General features: G+C 59.1%; 3 protein-coding genes and 1 non-coding gene across 6 annotated transcripts; 2 read left to right on the top strand and 2 right to left on the bottom strand.

Annotated features, from left to right (window-relative positions):
* The first annotated feature begins 290 nt into the window (after positions 1–290).
* R3HDM4 (R3H domain containing 4) lies at positions 291–6,653 on the top strand. Of its 2 annotated transcripts, none has more exons than XM_085040726.1 (8): positions 291–479; positions 2,766–2,920; positions 3,058–3,176; positions 3,699–3,822; positions 4,239–4,324; positions 5,265–5,350; positions 5,662–5,717; positions 6,408–6,653. In XM_085040726.1, the coding sequence occupies exons 1-8, from the start codon at positions 436–438 to the stop codon at positions 6,509–6,511; spliced, it is 774 nt and encodes a 257-aa protein (XP_084896852.1). In that variant the 5' UTR covers positions 291–435; the 3' UTR covers positions 6,512–6,653. The 2 variants fall into 2 exon arrangements, with proteins under 2 accessions (XP_084896852.1, XP_084896851.1); XM_085040725.1 differs by lacking the exon at positions 291–479 and adding an exon at positions 543–884.
* An 864-nt stretch (positions 6,654–7,517) lies between these two features.
* Positions 7,518–7,624, bottom strand: LOC146426214 (U6 spliceosomal RNA). The gene has a single exon (XR_014846318.1). It is a non-coding gene; the product is annotated as a U6 spliceosomal RNA (small nuclear RNA).
* A 337-nt stretch (positions 7,625–7,961) lies between these two features.
* On the top strand, positions 7,962–16,192 carry MED16 (mediator complex subunit 16). Of its 2 annotated transcripts, none has more exons than XM_085040239.1 (15): positions 7,962–7,986; positions 8,346–8,528; positions 8,896–9,003; positions 9,132–9,301; positions 9,827–10,258; positions 10,524–10,629; positions 11,293–11,448; positions 11,753–11,964; positions 12,203–12,409; positions 12,814–13,024; positions 13,206–13,339; positions 13,731–13,923; positions 14,139–14,355; positions 14,697–14,780; positions 15,525–16,192. In XM_085040239.1, the coding sequence occupies exons 2-15, from the start codon at positions 8,393–8,395 to the stop codon at positions 15,649–15,651; spliced, it is 2,493 nt and encodes an 830-aa protein (XP_084896365.1). In that variant the 5' UTR covers positions 7,962–7,986; positions 8,346–8,392; the 3' UTR covers positions 15,652–16,192. The 2 variants fall into 2 exon arrangements, with proteins under 2 accessions (XP_084896365.1, XP_084896367.1); XM_085040241.1 differs by lacking the exon at positions 7,962–7,986 and adding an exon at positions 7,995–8,213.
* A 1,326-nt stretch (positions 16,193–17,518) lies between these two features.
* CFD (complement factor D) lies at positions 17,519–19,808 on the bottom strand. The gene is made up of 5 exons (XM_085040244.1): positions 19,628–19,808; positions 19,282–19,438; positions 18,899–19,043; positions 18,278–18,535; positions 17,519–18,006 (listed from the first exon to the last, which is right to left on the bottom strand). The coding sequence occupies exons 1-5, from the start codon at positions 19,692–19,694 to the stop codon at positions 17,833–17,835; spliced, it is 801 nt and encodes a 266-aa protein (XP_084896370.1). The 5' UTR covers positions 19,695–19,808; the 3' UTR covers positions 17,519–17,832.
* Between the last annotated feature and the right edge of the window lie 76 nt (positions 19,809–19,884).

The following is a 19,884-nucleotide window of genomic DNA, read 5'->3' on the forward strand; positions in this document are numbered from 1 at the left end:
CGGGGGAACGGCGCCGTAGGCGGCAAGGGCCCCGGAGAGCAGCGGAGGGGGGGGCTTTTAACGGGGGGCAACGGGCGGTTTAACGGGGGTTAACGGAATTTAACGAGGCTTTAACGGGGGTTAACTGGGCGTTCACGGGGATTACTGGGGGAGGTAACAGGGGACAACGGGGATTAACGCTGGGTTAATGGGGTCCGACAGCCGTCGAGCCCCGCTGCCAGGGGCTCCCCGAAGTACCCTCCGTGCCCCACCTCCCGCGACGCCCGGGGCGGGGCTCCCGTTCCCCCGCCCCTGTGACGCCACTTCCCGCGGGCGGTGCCGGGCCCGGTGCCGCCGGTGCGGGCCCCGGGAGGAGGAGGCGGAGGGAGGTCCCGGTCCCGGTCCCGGTCCCGGTTCTGGTCCCCGTCCCGGTCCCGATCTCAGTCCCAGCGGGCCATGGTGGTGCTGCGGGGCGGCGCGGGCCCCGAGGAGCCGTTCCCGTGAGTGCGGGCACGGGGCCGGGCGGGCCGTGGGGCGGTCGGGCCGGGCAGGAGCCCCCCGGGCTGTCAGCGCGGGCGGGGAGCGGCGGCAGCGCCTCCCGGCACAGCCCGTCCCTAGCTCCCCGGCCCCGGGGGCGGTGTCAGAGCGGAGCCCGGGACCGGGATAATGAGCCTTGTAATTAGTGTTTACCCCGTCGAGGTCACGGTGCTCCCGGTCACCGGGGCTGGCGACCCGGGCCGGAGTCCCTCGGGGTGCCGGGGGTGGACTGGAGCCGTTCCTGGTCGGGGGTACCGGGAAGCCGGGACCCTGCGGGACGGGGCTGACAGCCCCCGACTGTCAGCCGGTGACTTTACTCTGCAGTTCCCTGCCGTGTCCTGCTGCCAAAGGGTAAATGGCAGGAATAGGTTAGAAATCCCCCGGCAGAGAACGAGTTCCTCTTCCAGGCGCGTTCCCTGCCTGGAAATGGGACGTGGAAGAGAAGCCACGAATCTGTCTGTGCTCTGGTGTCCTCGGAGCTGCCAGACCCATCGCCCTGGGGTTACAGTTTGCTGGGATCCCCCGGGAATGACCTCTCCTGGGGTCCCTTCTCGGCCTGGCCCTGCTGCCTGGGACAGGATCCCGGCTCAGAGGGTACCGACCGATGCTTGTCTGACACCGGTCACTCTGTCTGAGGGCACTGTCCCGAGGTCACCGTCCCCGGTGAACCTCCAGGTTGGCACTGGGCGGAGGTGGCAGTGCCAGGGCAGACGTGGCAGTGCCGGGTGCCAGGGCAGCCACAAACAGCCCTGGAGGCTTTGGGGAGGGAATCGAGTGTGCCTCAGCTTGTTCCCATCCCAGCCACGGGGCTCGGGGGGTCCCAGCAGCCTGGGGGTGCTCCCGCCCTGGTGACACTCTATTTTGACATCTCTTTCCGGGGCCGTGCTGGTGAGCCGTGACGGCTCCAGGGAGTGCCGGGCTCGCAGCTGTGTACTCAAACCCCCGAGCTGGGGCCAGCGTAAGGTGACTCCCTCTGTTTATTCAGGTTTTTGTAACCATCTTTGTATCACAACTTGATCCACCAGCCCTGGTCGCTCGCTGTGGCGGGTTGGGTTACTGCTCCCCACCCGTCCTCGGGGCATCGCCTTGATACCTGAGTCTCTTTTATTCTTTCCAAGCCCACCTTTGCCATGGTTTTCTCTCCAGCTTGGAAGAGGATGTTTGTTTTTTTACCCCGCCCCCCCCCCCAGCAGCCAAGACTGTATCACTGCCCCCGTGCAGGGAAAGGCAGAGAAAAAAATCAAGGTTCTGAGGAGGGTGAGCAGCTGGCTGCTGGCCCGGGCTGCAATCGGACAGCACAGCCTGCTCTGCCCTGTGCCCAGATCAGCTCTGTCAGGACCTGATTGCAGGACTGGGGCTCCCCTGATCCCCAGGACACTGTAAAGGAGGGGACACAGTGGGGACAGGGCCCTGTGGATGGAGCAAGGCCATGGTGCTGCTGTGGCAGTGAGAACAGCGGTCACTCTGGGCAGCCGTGCTGCAGTGGCACAGCTCCTCGTCCTGGATGGACAGTCCTGGGGGTTGTTTTGGGGGTGTTGGTTTTCTCCCCCAGCTTCTGCCGTGCTAAAGGAAACCCACAACCCTGAGGGGAAGCTCCTTCTCAAGTGAAGGCAGTGAAACTTCCTGTCTTTGGTGTTTAGTAAACTTTGAAACACAAGCAGTTGCATTCAACACCCAGCGAGCTGCTTGTTGCGTGGCTTCATTTTCTCATAAAGTTGCCTCTGTTTTATGGTCATTCCTAAGTTGTGCCTGTGACTAAGCAATGCCCTGACCATGGAATTGTTGTGAATAGAGGGCAAGCACCTTCGGGTGCCCTCAGGAGGTGACAGTGGCATGGCCAGGGCAGTGTTCCCACTGCCTTCAATAAGGATTGGCAGGGCCACTGCTGATATGATTGGGACGATGGTGAGCGTGAGGTGCAACAGAAGCCCAGCAGGAATGGATCTGTCATTTTGCTTCGCGTGTGGTGCTGTTAATTACTCAGGTTAACTACCCAGGTTAATTACCCTGCCTGTCCAGTGCTGACACACAGCTGGTTTGAGCAGAGCCAGCCCTTGGAGATGGCGGTGACCCGAGGGGGACAGGCCCCTTGAAAGTATAAAGTGCCAGTTGCAGTGACACTGGGGTTGATGCTCTGGTGCCCCATCACCCCCACTGCAGCTCTCCCCGTACAGCCCCCCCATCCTCATGCTGCTGTAGCTGCCCCAGGGGTCTCTGCTGGGCTCATCCCTCCCTCCATGTCCCCACAGGAGGATCGAGGACTGCCTGCCCCCGCTGGAGGACTCCCCGTCCAAGCGGTTCTCCCCGTCCAAGAGGAAGCAGTACTACATCAACAAGGCCATCCGCAACTCCGACCTCATCCCGAGGGCCAAGGGCCGCAAGAGCCTGCAGAGGCTGGAGAACAGTAAGGACCAGGGCAGGGTCTCTTCCCCAGGGCAGGAATGACCTCCCCTGAACTGTGTGGCAAGCAGAGGTGTACTGGGGGTGTGGAGTCTTTCTGGAGGTGCTGCCTCCATTCTCAGGCTTTGCTCTTCCCCCAAGCTCGCTACCTGATGACACTTCTGGAGCAGGATGACTGCGGGAGCGACGAGGGAGAGCTCACCCACTCGGCTCCCCCCAGCATCTTCACTGAGGCCTGCAACAATGAGACCTATGTGGAGGTGGGTACAGCCACCCACTGACTTGGGGCTCACTGGGGGCCTTGGCATGGCATGTGGTGCTTGTACCTTGCTCCTCCATCCCTCTGCTTCTCTGGACTGAGCTGCTACACCCCAGCTTCTGCTTGGTCTGGTGTCAGGACTGGGATCTGTGTGCCTTGTGCCCGGTTTCTGCCATGTGTGATGGGGTGTGATGGGATCCCAGGGTCCCTGGTCCGTGGGGTGGGAGAATCTCCAGGCAGATCCTCTCCTGGAGAGTCATGCCTGCAGAGCAGTGGGTGCCTGGTGAGCTGCAGCACTTCCTCTGGCACAGGCCCATTGCCAAACCCCTGTTGCCTCACACTGACCCTGTAACCAGGTGTTTTGAAACATGGCCTCTCCCTGGTGCAGTGCTCGGGGCCATCCCTGGAGATTGGTGGGTGAGGAGGGGGCTCATGAGGTGTGGGCAGGGGCTCTGGGTGGCTGTGCAGTGCCAGATGTTCCCTACAGACCTCTCTAGTGGGGCTTGGTGGCTTCTGTTGTCAGATCTGGAACGACTTCATGAACCGGTCGGGAGAAGAGCAGGAGCGAGTCCTGCTCTACCTGGAGGAAGAGGCCAGGAAGAAGCACAGGAGGAAGCTGCCTGTCAAGAATGAAGACAAGTGGAAAGGTGCTGGGAGGGGACACTGGGTGGGGACAGCCTCTCCCTTCCTTCCTTGTGTACATTCTGGGAAGGGTGACCTTCCTTGAGGGCTGCACCCACTCCTGGGTGCCTGAGCCCCCCCCTGGGTGTGACAGTGGGGGGGTTATGCCTGCAGATCCCTACCTTGGACCAGGGAGGGTTTGTGGGAACCAGAAGTGGCTGGGGCAATGGGCTTAGCAGCCATGCCCCAATGTCACACCCCCAAATCTCCTCACCCCCAAACCTCCTGTGCTGGGGAGGGCATTGCTGTTCTGGGGGTGACTGCAAAGGGGGTGGCCAGTGGTGCCCCTGGTGGGGCTGGGGGGACACTGGGTCCTCCTGAAAGGTGACACTGCAGGCTCTGGAGCTGTGAGCTGTGTCTGAATCCCTTCTCCCTTCTCCAGAGCTCCCAGCCTACACACCCCAGGAGTGCTTCCAGCGCATCAGCCGCCGCCTGCGCGCCACCCTGAAGCGGGGACGGATCCCCATGGTGAGCTGGGAGCCTGGGACAGCAGGGCTGGGGCTGGCAGGGCCATCAGGGCACAACCATGTCCCCAGAGCTGTGCCCCGACCTTGTGCAGGGCAGTGCCAAATTTCAGAGGAGCTCCTGGGAGCGTGATCCAGTGCTCGTGTGACCCCACAGTAGTGGCTGGTTGCAGACAGGCATCCCTCTTCCAGCAGATGGGTTTTTCCTGGCTCAGTTCAGATTTTTCTGGCAGTTACAAGCGCTTTTTTTAGTGGTTGTTTCCCAATCTCTGTGCAATGAGCAGCAGGTGACAGGTGAACCCGGCATGTTTGTGCATGGGGACAGCAGTGGAACCTTTGGGGTCTTCACAGTGGCCCACACAAGGTTATTTGCATTTTGAAAGGGGGTGAGAGTGCACAAACTGCTGAGCAGGATGGAGAGAGGTGAGTGCAGCTCTGCACTGCCTGCCCAGACACTTGCCCTCCCCACCCTGGGGATGCTGTCTCCCTGCTCCCTCTGCTCTGTGAGGCTCTGTTTGTTTTCCTGGTGCTAATTAGAGCCTCTAAATGCAGCCTGGGCTCCTCCTGCCCAGTGGCTTCTGCTTGTTTGTCCTCAAATGAGACGCGTGCACTGCTCGTCTCCGGGGTCACGGCGCTCTGGAGACCTGCAGAGCGCTGAGCTTTGAGTGCTGGGAGGCATGAGGCTCCCCTGGCTGCTCTGAACACGAGGGACAGTGCCAGCCCTTGGCACACACAATGTGGAGTTGGCAGGAGCTGGATCCTTCTCTGCCTCAGGGGCTGGAGATGAGAGATGTCTCCTCTTCCCGTGCCTTGCTGCTGCCTCCCATCCAGATGACTTGCCTGGGAGCTTCTGGCAGTAACTCCCGGGGAATCAGAGCCTCTGTTGTGCCAGGGCTGTGCCCACCACTGCCCCTTCCTTGCTGAGCCCCTGCCTCTCCTCACAGGGGACACTGGAGGGGCTGGAGGAGGAGCTGCTGGCATTCTTCTCTGTCACCCCCCACTCTGTCTACACGGCACTGATGGACAACAGGTAATTCCCCATCTCGGGGTCCTGGGCTCTGGGGTTCCCTGTGCCCCAGGCTGCAGAGGGCTTTGGGAGCAGAGGAGACCCCTTGACCTCCCCTCAGCCAGCCTGGGATCTCCACCTGGGGACACCCACCTGGCCTGGTCCCCCTGTAGCTCCCGGTGGAGGGATCCACCTGGGGATCCCTACACAGGGGCTTGTGGCACTTCGTGTTCGCCATCTGCTCTGTGGATCCCTGGGAGGATGGAGGGCAGAGCGGCCTGTGGGACACACAGATCAGAGACATATTGGCTCTAACCCTGTCCCCTCTCCCCCAGCTTCGAGCGGCTCCTGCTCCACGCACTCTGCCAGTACATGGATCTCGTCTCTGCCAGTAAGAGCCGCGTGTCCGCTTGTTTTTGGTTTTGATTTTGATTTTGTTTTTGTTTTTCCCCTTCACTCCATCACTATCTCTCCTCTCCAGCTCAGCCTTTTCCTCTCTTCCTCCTCCCGGCCCCACCTCTCCCTGGGGCTCACTGATAACCCTGCGGTGTCCCCACCCCCGTCCGCTTCCTCCCCAGTGCTGCCCGGAGCTTCTCGGCAGCCCCGGCCGCGGTCACCAGGGCTGGCTGCAGCCCCACACCCGGGGGGTGGCCGGACCCAGCTCTGCTGGGGGATTTGGGTGGTGCACAGCAAGAATTTGCTCGCGGGGTTCCCTCTCCTCCAGCTGCTTCCTCCTCGCAGGGAGCAGCTGTGCTCTCCAACTGCCCTGGGCGTCCCCAGAAGGTTTTGTTGCCAAGGCAGGGGATGTGAGGCACCAGGCTCCATCCCTCCGGAGGAGGATCCGCTGCCGAGCGTTTCATTAGGAGCCGCTTGTGTCAAACAGCCTGCGAGCACTAATGATGGGGAATGAGCCTGTGGTGCCGGCAGACTCGGCTGGGGACAAAGGGGACACAGCACGAGGGAGCCTGCACTCGCCACGAGCCCCAGAGAGCAGGGGAAGGCGGTGGCTGGGCTGGGAGCACCGTGCTGGGGACCCTCAAGGGGGGAACAGGGTGTGCTGACCACTCCCTCTAACCCGCAGGTTCGGACATCGAAGGGAAACGTCAGATGAAAGTGAGCAACAAACACCGCGTGTTCCTGCCCCCCGAGCTGCTGCTCTCAGACTACCTGGAGCAGATGAGCTGATGCCCCGAGAGCTGCCCTGCCCCTCCCGTGTCCACTGCAGCCTCTCCCAGCCCTGCAGCCCTTGGACCCTCGGCCCTTCCCCTGCTCCAGCAGCCAGTGCCCGGCGGGGCAGAGCCGGGGGCTTGTGGCTGTGCCCCTTTGGTTGCCGGGACCGGTGCAGGCAGTGCTGCCCTGCCCGACATCTCTGCGGGTGTGGAGCAGGTGCCTCTTGCCCGCCCCATTCCCTGCACAGCCCTCCTGGAACTGTTTGTGTGTCTATTTATAACCCAGGTGTTTTTAAAAATAATCAGGCGGGGCCAGCCCCCCTCTGGCGCTGACGCTCGTGGGGTGATTTCGGTCCAGATTTTTCTGCGGTGAAACAGCTCCTGGCGGCTGCTGAGCAATCGCTGAGCCAGCGGAAGAGCCTGGGGGCTGCCGCGTTCTGGCACTCGCAGTCCCGGGTGTCCAGGGGGGCTCGGCCCCCTCGGGCAGGGTGGCGTGTGGGGAGCTCCGGGTACTCTTGCCCCACACCCTGTGCCCTGCCTGCACGATGGGGCTGTTTTTAAATGTAATATAGCTTGTGTTTTTTATCACGTGTGTGTGTGTGGGTGTGTATGCGTGCTGGAGGGGTGTAGCCCCCCGTCGGGGTTCTCCCTGCTAGTCCACAGCTGCCAAGGGGGCAGATGGGACATTTTGGGTATCTCTCTGTGTCCCACCGTGTTCCTGGCATGTGCCAAGGGCTGCTCGCAAGGTGTGCTCTCGGGGTCTTTGCTGGTTGCTCTGTCCCATGATGACACCGACTGCCATTAACCGTGGGGACCCCCAGCCCCAGGGGAGCCCCTCGTGCCTCCTTTGCTGGTGTGACCCTGGTACGGGTGTGTTCAGGAACAATAAAGACGGTGCTCCCCTGCTCCGGCTCTGTCTCTGCGTTGGGACGGGGATGGCAGGGACGGGGAGGGGGCTTGAGGAGGTCGCGGGGGGAGCTAGTTTGGCACGGGCTGCAAAACGAGGGTGGCGGGAAGGTGTGAAAAATATGGAACGCTTCACGAATTTGCGTGTCATCCTTGCGCAGGGGCCATGCTAATCTTCTCTGTATCGTTCCAATTTTAGTATATGTGCTGCCGAAGCGAGCACGAATTTTGGTGCATCCACGATGGTATTTAATGGTCCGAATAGACAATATTGGCCAGTTAGGGTGACTACAGCGTGACTCGAGACTGAAAGCGTAATGGGTCTCCGATGTTTTTCCCAACTATTTACCATATCTTTTCCCTTGGACTTCCCCCCAGTCTCCGAAATCCGCAGGTTATTTTTGCTGTCTCGTCCCGGTGCGTTCTGGGTAGTTTTCTATGCAAATTAGAGCCACGGGCTGGCTCTCTGAGGCCCCCAGCCTGGGATGTCCGCCGCGGTGCCTGAGCGCGCGGCGCAGGCACGGGGCGGGCAGCCTGCGGGGGCGCGTCGGGGGCCTGGGGAGCGGCGGGAGACGGCGGGCGGCGGTGAGTGCGGCCGGAGCGGGGCTGCCGGGAGCCTCCTGTGACAGCCCCGGGAGCCTCCTGTGACAGCCCCGGGACCCGCCTGTGACAGCCCCGCGAGCCCCGGGACCCCCGGCACCTCCTGGTGTCCACCCCGAGTCTTTCCCCACCCTCACTCCCCGCCCGCCGTAGGCTCGGTAGTCGCGGATCGCCCCCTCCGCCTCCCTCCCGGGCCGCCGGGGCCTCTCCCGGTACGGAGCTGTCCCCGCCCGTGTCCTGCTGTCTGCGCCCCCTGCACAGCCCCTGGGGTTGGGATCAGCAATCAGCGACCCTGCGGGCCGTTCGTTCCGTTCCCGGTGTGACGGGTCCTGTGTCGCCTCCAGGCAGGACCGGACCTGTCCCGTGTCCCCTCCGGGGCCGGGCCGGCGGGATGGACCTGGCGTACGTGTGCGAGTGGGAGAAGAAGCCCAAGAGCAACCACTGCCCCTCCATCCCCCTGGTGTGCGCCTGGTCCTGCCGCAACCTCATCGCCTTCACCACCGATCTCCGCAATGAGGAGGAGAAAGGTACCGCGTGCCCGTTGGGAAATCTCTCCTGGAAGCTCCAGGTGCATTTGGGAAAGTCCAGGATGGGCTGGGCCGGGTGACCGGAGCTCTGCCCTGCCCCTGACAGCTGCTGGCTGCTGCTCCTGCTTTATGTTCAATCCCTCAGCCTCTGGCAGTGTCTAACACGAGTCACTGGGAGTGGTTTTGGCTCCCCTAAACCATGGCCTGCCCCACGCCAATGTCTAACCTCTCACTGAGTTCCCAGCACAGTTGTTACCCTACCTAAAATAATTTCTATAAAATATTTTATATTTTCCCCGCATCAGCTGAGGCTCTGAGGCTCAGAAACAGCAGCTGGTGACAAAGAGTCACTTCTCTGTTCATGCAGATCTCACCCACATGGTCCATATCATCGACACTGAGCACCCGTGGGATGTCTACTCCGTGAACTCAGGCCACACTGAAGTCATCACGTGCTTGGAGTGGGATCAGTCAGGTGGGCTGGGATTCCCCCTCTTTGTCCCTGTGTCCTGCCCGTGCTGTGCATGTCCCAAAGTGATGGGGTGTGATTCCTCTGTGTGTTTTGGCTGTTCTCCCTGTTATCACACTGTGTCATTGTCACAGGCTCCAGGCTGCTCTCGGCAGATGCTGATGGCCACATCAAGTGTTGGAGCATGACAGATCACCTGGCCAACAGCTGGGAGAACACGGTGGGCAGTGTGGTGGAGGGGGACCCAGTGGTGGCCCTGTCCTGGCTGCACAATGGCGTCAAGCTGGCGCTGCATGTGGAAAAGGTTTGTCCCAACTTCCTAAAAGATCTGCGCTGGAATGCTGCTCAGGTTTTGGCAAAGGACTCAAGGTCCTGCCTGTGTTCCATGGCCTGGGCTCTCTTGTGGCCTTGGGGAGTTTTTCCAGTCAAAGAGAAATCAGGTTCCTGGCTCTTGCTGAATTCCCATGGCAATTGGAGCTTTGTTTCTCTTGGCACTTTAAATATGTGTCCCCTTTGTCTGGTGCCTCAGTTCCAGGCTGGAACAGGGAGATAGAGCAGTTCTTTCCCTACCAGTGGTAATTTAGAGGAAATGCACTCAGGGTGCTGAGGTTTGATCTGGGGATTTGGACATGGTGATGAGCTCCTTGTTTGGAAATGTGTCTGGTTCTGCAGACTCTGAAAGCCCAGGGCTGGCAAACACAAGTTGCCTGCTTGTGTTTTTTTAACTCCTGGGGTGTCCCACAACAGTCCTGCCCCTCTCCCACGAGGAGAGCTGCGCATGCACAAATTTTGGGTGCAAACGCCTTGGTTTTGTTGATCTTTATTACAGTCAGGAGCATCGAACTTTGGCGAGAAGTTCTCCAGGGTGAAATTCTCTCCGTCTCTGACGCTGTTTGGTGGGAAGCCCATGGAGGGCTGGATCGCCGTGACCATCAGCGGGCTGGTCACTGTGTCCCTCCTCAAGCCCAACGGGCAAGTGTTGACAGCCACGGAGAGCCTGTGCCGCCTCCGCTGCCGCGTGGCCTTGGCCGATGTCGCCTTCACGGGCGGGGGCAACATCGTGGTGGCCACGTCTGATGGCAGCAGCACGTCCCCCGTGCAGTTCTACAAGGTCTGTGTCAGCGTGGTGAATGAGAAGTGCAAGATCGACACCGAGATCCTGCCGTCCCTCTTCATGCGCTGCACCACAGACCCCGCGCGCAAGGACAAGTACCCGGCCATCACCCACCTGAAATTCCTGGCTCGGGACATGTCAGAGCAGGTAAGCAGCTGCTGTTTGCTCCACCTGGGCTTCTCCAGGGGTGACCAGCATGTTCTGCAATACCCTTGGCATGCCTAGTTGCCATTTTGGGAAGTGCTGCTGGTGCAGCTGGACCTCACCATCACCTCCCACTGATTCCATCCTCGGCTTTTTCTGGTTGAGTGTGACCTGACTGGGAGCAGGACCCTGGAAATGGAGGGTGGGAATGACCAGGGCAGTGCCCTCCGTGTTGTGATGCTCGTGTTGGGGGGGCTCTGTTCCCCAGGTGCTGCTTTGTGCTTCCAACCAAAACAACAGCATTGTGGAGTGCTGGTCTCTTAGGAAGGAGGGCCTGCCTGTCAACAACATCTTCCAGCAAATCTCTCCTGTGGGTAAGTGTCTGCACTGGGGACTCTCAAGAGCATGGGCTTGGTCAGAGAGAAGAGTTAGGACAGGTTCTCGCATCCATTATATCATATATGGGGTTATTCAGAGTCCCATGTTTATTTTCAGGTGTTCTCAGTCCATTCTGTCTGTTTGCAGCATAGGCAGGCACTTGCTGTTTCCAGGAAGGGGTTTGGTTGTTGCTTTCACTTCATAAAATACATTTTCTGTGTTTTGCTGTGCAGCCGCCCTTCCTGCTGCCAGTGGAGCAAAGCCTCCCAAAGGACCAGGATCGTGCAGCAGAGCTGGATTAATCCCCTGCCCTGACTGCCTGGGCTCCACCTGATCTCAGATAGAACAGAATTAATTGAGGCAGTTTGTTTGGTGAAATATAAAGGATTATTTTATATAAGGATCTCTTAATCACCCGCAGCAGAGCTTTCCATCAAGAGAGATTTAGCAAAACATGTTGTTTGTATAATTCAGGGAAAAAATAGGGAAATGTGAAGGAGACATACTGGAAATATGGGGGAAATACACCAGTGTGGTAGAATGAAGAGTCAGTGCCTGATTTGTGATCCTGCTTGTTTGGGGAGTGTGGGGAGAAATGGGGTATGGATTTTCTGATCTCTCTGGGGCAAAAGCCTCACTCATTTGCTTGTTTTCCCAAGTGGGAGACAAGCAGCCCATGATCCTGAAGTGGCGGATCCTGTCTGCCACCAACGATCTGGACCGAGTGTCAGCCGTGGCACTGCCAAAGCTGCCAATCTCCCTGACCAACACAGATCTGAAGGTGGCAAACGACACCAAGTTCTTCCCTGGGCTGGGTAAGGAGTTCCTGTTGTCTTCCTCCTAAACATGTGGCTTTTGCCCAAAATTTCACCTTCTGAGCTGTAGCTGAAGTAAGAATGGGAGCAAAGCATATGGAATGCTGAAGGATGACATTCAAACAGGATGTCTTCCCAGCCATCCCGTTGTGTTTCCATGGGGAGAGGCTGTGAAATGCTGATGGTGGGGCTGTGAGCCCCCAGCCCTTTGGCTGCTCCATGAGCTTCAGTGATGGCCACTGCTTCATGCAGTGCCACACTGGGAGGTGCTGCTTGCTCAGCCTTGTTTGTCTCCTGTCCCCAGGCCTGGCCTTGGCTTTCCATGATGGCAGTGTCCACATTGTGCACCGGCTGTCCCTGCAGATGATGGCTGTGTTTTATGGCTCCTCCTCGCAGCGCCCCGTGGACGAGCCGTCCCTGAAGCGCCCGCGCACCGCAGGGCCCCTGGTGCACTTCAAGGCCATGCAGCTCTCCTGGACATCGCTGGCCCTGGCCGGTGTGGATAGCCACGGGAAGGTTGGTGCTCTCTTATGGTGGAGTTAGTTCTCAGGCTCTCTGAGGGATGATGGATTGCTCAGAAAACGCTGGGAATTCCAGCTATGAGATTCATATTGGGAAGGGATGTATCCCATCATTGCAGGAATTGTCACTATGTCAGGACTGAGCTGCATTAGGCTCCATGTTGTGTTGTAGCTTCGTAGTATGATTTCAGGCCTGTTCCTGATGCCAGTTTTCCTTTGATTTCTCCCTTCAGCTGAGCATGCTCCGCATCTCCCCCTCCATGGGCCATGTGCTGGACATGAATATGTCCCTGCGGCACTTGCTGTTTCTGTTGGAGTACTGCATGGTGACTGGCTATGACTGGTGGGACATCCTGCTCCACGTCCAGCCCAGCATGGTGCAGAACCTGGTGGAGAAGCTGCATGAGGAGTACATGCGCCAGAACGCAGCCCTGCAGCAGGTCAGTGGGTGGGAACTCTGGGCTCCCTCCCAGGGTGGGCACAGGGGGGCTCAGGGACTTGGAGGGGGGAGCAACCAGTGCCAGTCCTTGGGACATGGCTGTGCTCTCTGAGTGCCCAGCTTGGGCAGCGATGGAGCTGGGAGGAGCATCCCATGTCAACAGTCAACTTTCACTGAGATCAGCAGGTCTCTACCTGTTGGAAAGATAAGGTGAGATGGTGAAGTCTATTTTTGGCAGATTCTGGGAACAGCAGCATGTGCTTCTCACATGCACAGCCTTCGCTATTCCTGTCACTCCTGCGGCAGAAAGGGAGATCAGAGAATAAAGCAGCAGCAGCAGCTTTAATGAGGTTATGCTAATTCTGCCTTTCCTTGTGCCTTTTCCTACATTTCCCCCTCACTCAGGTGCTCTCCACACGCATCGTTGCCATGAAGGCATCACTGTGCAAGCTCTCCTCCAGCACCATTGCCCGTGTGTGTGACTACCATGCCAAGCTCTTCCTCATTGCCATCAGCTGCACCCTCAAGTCGCTGCTGCGCCCACACTTCCTCAACACCCCGGACAAGAGCCCCGGGGACCGGCTCACCGAGATCTGCTCCAAGATCACGGATGTAGGTACTGACTGCTCAAGCATCCCACGCTGCGTTCCCAGGGTTTGGGATTGGATTGTTCCCTACGCTGTCACAGTATCACAGTAACTCCTGGGTTTGAGGAGGAGGAGGAGAAGGGTGACCTCTGCAAGGAGGGTGTGAGATTTGGATCCATCTTCCTAAGCCAAGTCTTGCTTCTCTTCCAGACATTGACAAGGTGATGATTAACCTGAAGACAGAAGAGTTTGTCCTGGAGATGACGACGTTGCAGTCTCTACAGCAGCTCATCCAGTGGGTGGGGGATTTTGTGCTCTACCTGCTGGCCAGCCTTCCCAACCAGGTGAGATTTGGATTGCTGGGAACACACTGAGGGGGCACAAGCACCCATGGACAGTGCTGGGGAACTTAACCAGGGCACACAGGGCTCATGTCCCTGTCAGCACTGGCACTGGGGAGGAGTATAAGAAACAGCAGAACTAGAGAATGGCTCTTCCCATGCCCATCTGGGGCTGGTGACACAGCAACCAGCACCTGTGGAAGCTGGTGACACTCCTGACACAGCTCTGCAGAGGTGTCATCTTCAGGTGACCCTCTGGCACCCACGTCAGCAGGTTCCATGGGGTATGTGCTGCTGGAAGCAGGAGCTGTCTGGATACAACCCGGTGTCTGGAGCTGCTGTGAGCCCCACCTAGGCCGGTGTGACCCCCACCCACACCACTGTCCCCCCACAGGGCTCCCCAGTACGCCCTGGACACAGCTTCCTGCGCGACGGCGCGTCCCTCGGAATGTTCCGGGAGCTGATGGTGGTGATCCGCATCTGGGGGCTGCTGAAGCCCAGCTGCCTCCCCGTCTACACAGCAACCTCCGACACCCAGGACAGCATGTCCCTGCTCTTCCGGCTCCTGACCAAGCTTTGGCTGTGCTGTGAGTGTGGCTGGTTCCCTGAACAGTAATTCCTGCTACAGCAGGGTGGGACGTGACTCCAAGGGGGTCTGGCATGTTGAGAAAGGGCAAGTGCAGCTGCCAAGGTTATTGTTTTCCAGGCTGAGTTGGCAGTGGAGGAGGAGGCTGCACGCAGCTCTCTGGAACTCTGAAACAGAAATGTAAAGGTCACACTGGTTCTTTCGTTTCCCACGCAGGTCGTGAGGAAAATCACATTACAGAGCCTGACGATGCCCTGATTGACGAGTGCTGCCTCCTGCCCAGCCAGCTGCTCATTCCCAACATTGACTGGCTGCCCATCAACGATGGCATCATCAGCAAGCTGCAGAACAAGCAGCTGGTCCGGCTGCAGTTTGGGAAGGCTCCCGGGCTCGTTGGCCACACTGTCTCTTCCCAATTTGATGCCTTTGTCAGGTACAAACCCCTGGAACAGACCCCTGTCAGTGCAGTGATGAGAAGGGTCGTGGCAGCTCTGAGGTTTGGCTTGTCCCCTTGCTGGTGTGACACAAGAGCAGTTTGTCCTCTCTGCTCAAATCCGTGTCCCAGTTTGTGATGGGCTGGGAATTTGAAGTACTGAAAAGTGATAGCAAATGGGGGAAAATCCCCTCTGATTTGTGCTTGTGTCATTGTGGCCACAAATCCCATGGCACTGGGTGGGCAAGTGGGCAGAGCCTCTGGCATGTTGGCCACTGAGATGCATCTCCCTGTCCTGGGGAAAGTGACACTCTAGGAAAAGTCCTCTTCTCCCTCCTCAGGGCCCCTGGACAGCCCAAAATTGACCACCTGAGGCGGCTGCACCTGGGCGCATACCCAACAGAGGAATGCAAGTCCTGTACCAGGTAAGTGACACTTCAGTGGGGCTTGGGCAGGACTTGGACTGTCCTGTGTCCTTTAGGAGCTCTCCGAGGCAGGTTGTGGCTCTGGTTAAGGTGTCCCCAACCTGGGAGACTGGTGTTGTTGCAGCCTGGCCCTTGAGTTAAAAATCAAACAGATCAGATCAGGCTCTTAAATTAATCTGGCCTGGAGAAGACCCTACAGCAACTCCTTTATATGATGCCCAGTTCTCTTGGTCTGGTCATTAAAACACCTGTGTGGTCACAGTGGGGCTGGGGGGAGGAACCACCCCAGAGCCCCTGCCCCCATTTTGGGGTCATCTTTCCACCAGGCTAACATTTGTGCTCTCCTACTCATCCACCCTCATGGGAGAGCCTGGATTTCATGAAAATGGCTCAGGGAACAAACATCCATCTAAGTCATGTGATTGAATTAGCTTTAATTACTGGTTTTAATAGAAAGCCTCTGTAGCAGATCATTTTTGTGAGATGACTGTCAGTTGTTTCATGTATAAACAGCAGCTGGGGCTGTTCCTTGCCAGGCTCCAGCTTCAGCTCCAGCAGAGCCCTCAGCGGGATTTTGTTGCTTGCTGGTTTCAGCTGGTTTTGGTGCTCACAAGTGTCACCTGCAGATGACAGGAGCTGGCTTCCCCTGTGGATCCCCAGATCCCTGTGTGATCCATGCAACACCCCAGCAGTGCTGGCTCTCCAGTGCCCCCCAGGCTGGCTGCACATTCCATGTCCCCCCAGGTGTGGCTGTGTCACCATGCTGAAGTCTCCCAACAAGGTGACAGCAGTGAAGCAGTGGGAGCAGCGCTGGATCAAGAACTGTCTGTGTGGGGGGCTGTGGAGGAAGATGCCCCTTAGCTACTCCTGAGCCCTTCCCAGGGTGCAGCAAGGCTCCCTCCATAGAGGTTTTGGGACAAGGGAATGGCAGCTCCTCTCCCACATGCTGGAAAAGCTGCTGCTGCTCATCCTTGGTTGAGCTGTGCTGGAAAACAGACCTGAGGGAGCTCTTCCTCTTTTGCCAGGGAAGAGCTGGAAGGGAATGCCAGAGGTTTCCCCATCATTTGGAGCCTGGGAGGGGGAGTCTGGCTGTTGGGGCTGTGCCAGCAGAGTGGCCATGTCCTGTCAGCCTCCCTGGCCTGGGCAAATAGTGATGGGGTGGCTGGTGAGGAGCAAAGCCCCAGCTGAGCAGAGCAAACACCTGGTACCTCACATCCATCCTGTGCCTCTGGCTGCTTGGGAAGTGCCACATGTGCTGGGCAGTCCTGATCCCTCAGCATACTTGCCCCTCTGACAGGAGTTGGCTCCATCGATGTTGGATGGGAGCAGGAACATGAGTGCTGCTGCCTGGAGTGAACCCTCCCTTTGGCTCTTGCTGTTGTAAATAAAAATTCTCCTAATTTTGTACAGAACCATGTGGTTTGTTTCTGTGGTGTGACGTGGCCGCCCAGCATTGGGCCGGGGCAGTGGAGCCATGGGAGGGCTGCCAGAGCATCTGTCGGGAAAAGAACCACCATCACTGGCAAAAGTGGAAGGGGAAATGGACACTCGAGGAAAAACATCAAATCCTTGGGGTTGTGCAAGTCTTCAGCTTCAGGCAAAGCTGGCCACTTGAGCGTGCCAGAGGAGGAGCATTCTGGTGCATTCAGACTTTTGCCCTCCCTTGTCCTCTTCAGCTGCTGCTGCCCCAGGCAGGAAATCACAACCTCCTGGAGCCAGGATGGCTGTGCCTGTGGAGCCCCAGCCTTTTGGGGGTGACCTGGGCCTGCTGCTCTCCTGCAGGTCCTTCAGCTCTTAGGGAGGAGAGCCTGGAGCCTCCTGCTCCTGCATCTCAGCCAGCAATTCCAGGTCCCCACAGACCATTTAATAGAGGGAGTGAGCCAGTCTTAGTATATTCCTTTCCCTCTGGAACTGTGTTTTCATTATTCTTGAGAGCTGGAGATGGTGACAGAGAGTTCATCCCTCGACTCCAGCGAATGTTCTGCTGCACAGAGCTGTAAGAGCTGTACAGACCTCTCTTGCTCGCTACTCTGCTGGTAATTAGGGACAATCAAATGGCTAATTAGGAAACCACCTTGTTAAGGCTCTTTTCCCCTGTAAGTAAAACTCAAACTGGGCCCTCTGTGAGCTCCTTTATCTTAGAGAACAGCTTCGGGGTTATTTAATGTTTGAGAACAGGGAGCAGCAGCACAGCAAGGGGATGGAAAAACATTTGTGTCCCCCTTGGCCCTCTGCTGACCATGGAGCTCCTGGGATGGGACTGAAAGGGTCTGGCAGTGCCCTGGGCTGTGCTGCTGCCCTGCTCCCATCTCTTGTGCCTTGGCCCTGCTCCCTCCAGAGACAGGGCAGTGGGAGACCAGGAGTTTGAGGTGACCAGGGTTGTGGTAGGAAGATGGGGCTCTGCCCCACCCTGCCCCTCAGCTCCCGGGACAGTGAGAATCCTGCTGGGTCCCAGTACAGATCCCACCGTGGGAGCTGGAGCTGCCACTGCCATATCAGCAACGAGCAGATTCTGTTTTCCTAAATATTCACACAATGGCCCTGCAGGAGGTCCCGGATCTGGATCCTATTGTGGCCACACTGCAGGATGTGTCCCCTGCTCCCACCCGAGGCCACGCTGTCCCCAAGGGCTCAACCTCAGCATCTCCCACCCCATGTCCAGCTCCCCCCTGGGCAGGGGCTCCTGCACAGACCCCCCCAGTCCCCCCACGCACCCCACTCCCCCAGCCCAGCAGCTCTGTAGGAATCATCATCACTTTATTGCAGCAGTTGCAGACAGCATTTTGGGCACCTTCAGCAAAGCCTGTTGAGGGCTGTGACACCCCATTCTCCCCCAGCTGGGCCCCGTGCTTTGCGAGTGGGGGGCCAGGGACCCCCTTCCTTCGTTCCTTGCCACTCCCCTGGCCCAGCCCTCCTCCTGGCGTGGGGGGATTCTCCGGCAGCGGGGTGGGCAGCGGTGGGAGCCCCTGGCGTACAGCGGGGCGGCACTGCGGGTGCTCTGGCCGTGCTGGCAGCAGCAAGCCGTGGCGTGGAGCAGGTCCCTGTGGTCCCCTCAGCGAGTGTCCCCCTCTGCATCCGCGGAGGCCATGACGCTGTCGATCCAGTCCGCGTACGGGGCGATGCGGGTGTAGATGGCTGGTTTCTTGTAGTTGCCGCAGACGCGGGAGCCAGCCGTGACCACACCCTCGGCCACCCCGCCGCAGACCAGGGGGCCACCTGAGTCTCCCTGCGGGACCAAAGCTCATCAGCATGGCCAAGGGTTTGCTAGGACACCCCAGCCCATCTCCCACCCCTCCAGGCTCCTGTGAGCTGCTTTGCAGCAGCCAGCACAAGGCAGAGTCCCCTCACCATAGGGACATGGCCTCTTTCTGCCCCGCAGCCCCTGGCCTCTCTCAAGCTCTGGGCATCCTCCTCCTTTGCCCTCTCCCAGCCCGCCCCAGGGGGTCAGCAGCCCCATCCAGGATTCCCGCAGTGATTCCGTGGTGTGTGTGAGGTACCTTGCAGGTGTCCTTCCTGAGGGAGTTAGTGCACATCATCTTCTCGGTGATGGTGCCATCGTGGCGTGTGCGGTGATTGCAGACATCGCGGCTGATCACCGGCCGCTCCACCTCGTGCAGCTTGTCCGGCCGGGTGCCGCTGTGGTCAATGGTGCCCCAGCCTGCCACCTCACACACCGTGTCTGCCGCCACGTCCCTGTCCTCCCGCTGGAAGGGCAGCACCCGCACATCCGAGTTCAGCTCCGCTTTCTCCTCCAGCTGCCACAAAGTCAGGGGGATGCAGGTTACAGGGGCAGCTGTGCCCAGAACCCAGCAAGGCACAGTGAGCCCAGTGCTGATATCGGGACCATATCATATTTGACCATATTGGACCTCCTGATTGCAGCCCCAGGAGGCAGACAGAGACCAGAGCTGGAGCTATGAGGAACATGGAGGTGTTTGGTGGGGGAAGCAGGGATGGTTCCACAGGACAGGGAAATGTACAGGGGATCCAGGCTCAGCCTGACCATGAGGATTTCCTCCGGCCAGTCAGTGACCATGCAGGGTCCCAAGGGACAGTAGGATTTGCAGAAACAGGGCTGTGCCTGGTGGGGAGGAGGGTCCCATCAGCCCCCAGCCCACCTGGAGGAGGAGAAGGTCGTCCTTGTTGTTGTGGATGTTGCTGCCAGGGTGGGGGAACTGGGCTCGCACTTGGTACAGGCGTTTGTGGGGCTCTGGTGCCGTCAGCGAGTGGGCGCCCAGCAGCACCTGGAAGTGTCTGCCATCCCTGGAAGAGAGTCAGAGTGTGGGACAAACAGCTGGGGATGTCACTGCAGCCAGCCATGGAAATGGGGTGCTGTGGGGGGGCTGGAAAGCCCACCAGGGAGCTCCAAGAGGTCCTGCAGCCCCTGCCCAGTCCTCACTGCAGGCAGGAGCTGAGTCCCACGCTCCAACACTGGGGTCAAGGCTATGGAGTGGGATTTAGCCTGAACCCAGCAGACCCCCCAGCCCCCACACACACTCACTTCTGTGCCTCAGTGCAGTGAGCAGCGCTCAGCACCCACTGCTCGGCGATGAGGAAGCCTCCACAGACGTGCTCCCCGTCCATCTGCAGCGAGGCCATGTACGGCTTCAGGTGCGGCTTGGCTACAGAGCCCCTCAGGATCCGTCCCCGAGGCTGCCCTGCAGGAGAGAGAGGCTGGGTCAGCTGAGGGGCAGTGTCCCTCCCATGGTCCCTTCCTGGGAGCCCTGGACTCCTCCCTGTGGGCTGCAGCAGCACCTGGCTGCAGGTGGAAGTAGAAATTGGGGAGCTGGGCAGGAACCCCCCGTATCGAGGACATCGCTGCCCTGGGGTGCAGGGGGTGCACTCACCACTCACGGGGGCCCCGAGCAGCAGCAGCAGTGCGAGGACAAGGAAGGGAACAGGATTCGGCCCCATGGCTGCAGAGCCCAGCGATGCCTCTGCCCGGATGGGGGTGTGCAGGGGTTTTGGGGTGCGCAGGGGCTAGGGGTATCCGGGGGCTGCGGGATGGACGCTGCTCACCCAGGGCTGGGGCTGGGACTCGCTTTTATGTTCACTTTGGGGCAGGAAAGGGGGGGCCGAGGGAACGGGGGGGTTTCCGCAGCGT

The sequence above is a fragment of the Lichenostomus cassidix genome, chromosome 28 (assembly GCF_008360975.1).
Source record: "Lichenostomus cassidix isolate B80296 chromosome 28, HeHo_3.0, whole genome shotgun sequence".
Lineage (NCBI taxonomy): Eukaryota > Metazoa > Chordata > Aves > Passeriformes > Meliphagidae > Lichenostomus > Lichenostomus cassidix.

Coding starts and splice junctions, on each gene's coding strand:
- R3HDM4 (XM_085040725.1), top strand. CDS start 646: ATGAGCCTTGTAATTAGTGTTTACCCCGTCGAGGTCACGGTGCTCCCG. Junction 3,177..3,698: donor ACAATGAGACCTATGTGGAG/GTGGGTACAGCC, acceptor TTCTGTTGTCAG/ATCTGGAACGACTTCATGAA. Junction 4,325..5,264: donor AGCGGGGACGGATCCCCATG/GTGAGCTGGGAG, acceptor CTCTCCTCACAG/GGGACACTGGAGGGGCTGGA.
- MED16 (XM_085040239.1), top strand. CDS start 8,393: ATGGACCTGGCGTACGTGTGCGAGTGGGAGAAGAAGCCCAAGAGCAAC. Junction 10,259..10,523: donor CTCGGGACATGTCAGAGCAG/GTAAGCAGCTGC, acceptor TCTGTTCCCCAG/GTGCTGCTTTGTGCTTCCAA. Junction 11,965..12,202: donor GTGTGGATAGCCACGGGAAG/GTTGGTGCTCTC, acceptor TTCTCCCTTCAG/CTGAGCATGCTCCGCATCTC.
- CFD (XM_085040244.1), bottom strand. CDS start 19,694: ATGGGGCCGAATCCTGTTCCCTTCCTTGTCCTCGCACTGCTGCTGCTG. Junction 19,044..19,281: donor CACTGCACTGAGGCACAGAA/GTGAGTGTGTGT, acceptor ACTCTCTTCCAG/GGATGGCAGACACTTCCAGG. Junction 18,007..18,277: donor TCAGGAAGGACACCTGCAAG/GTACCTCACACA, acceptor TTGGTCCCGCAG/GGAGACTCAGGTGGCCCCCT.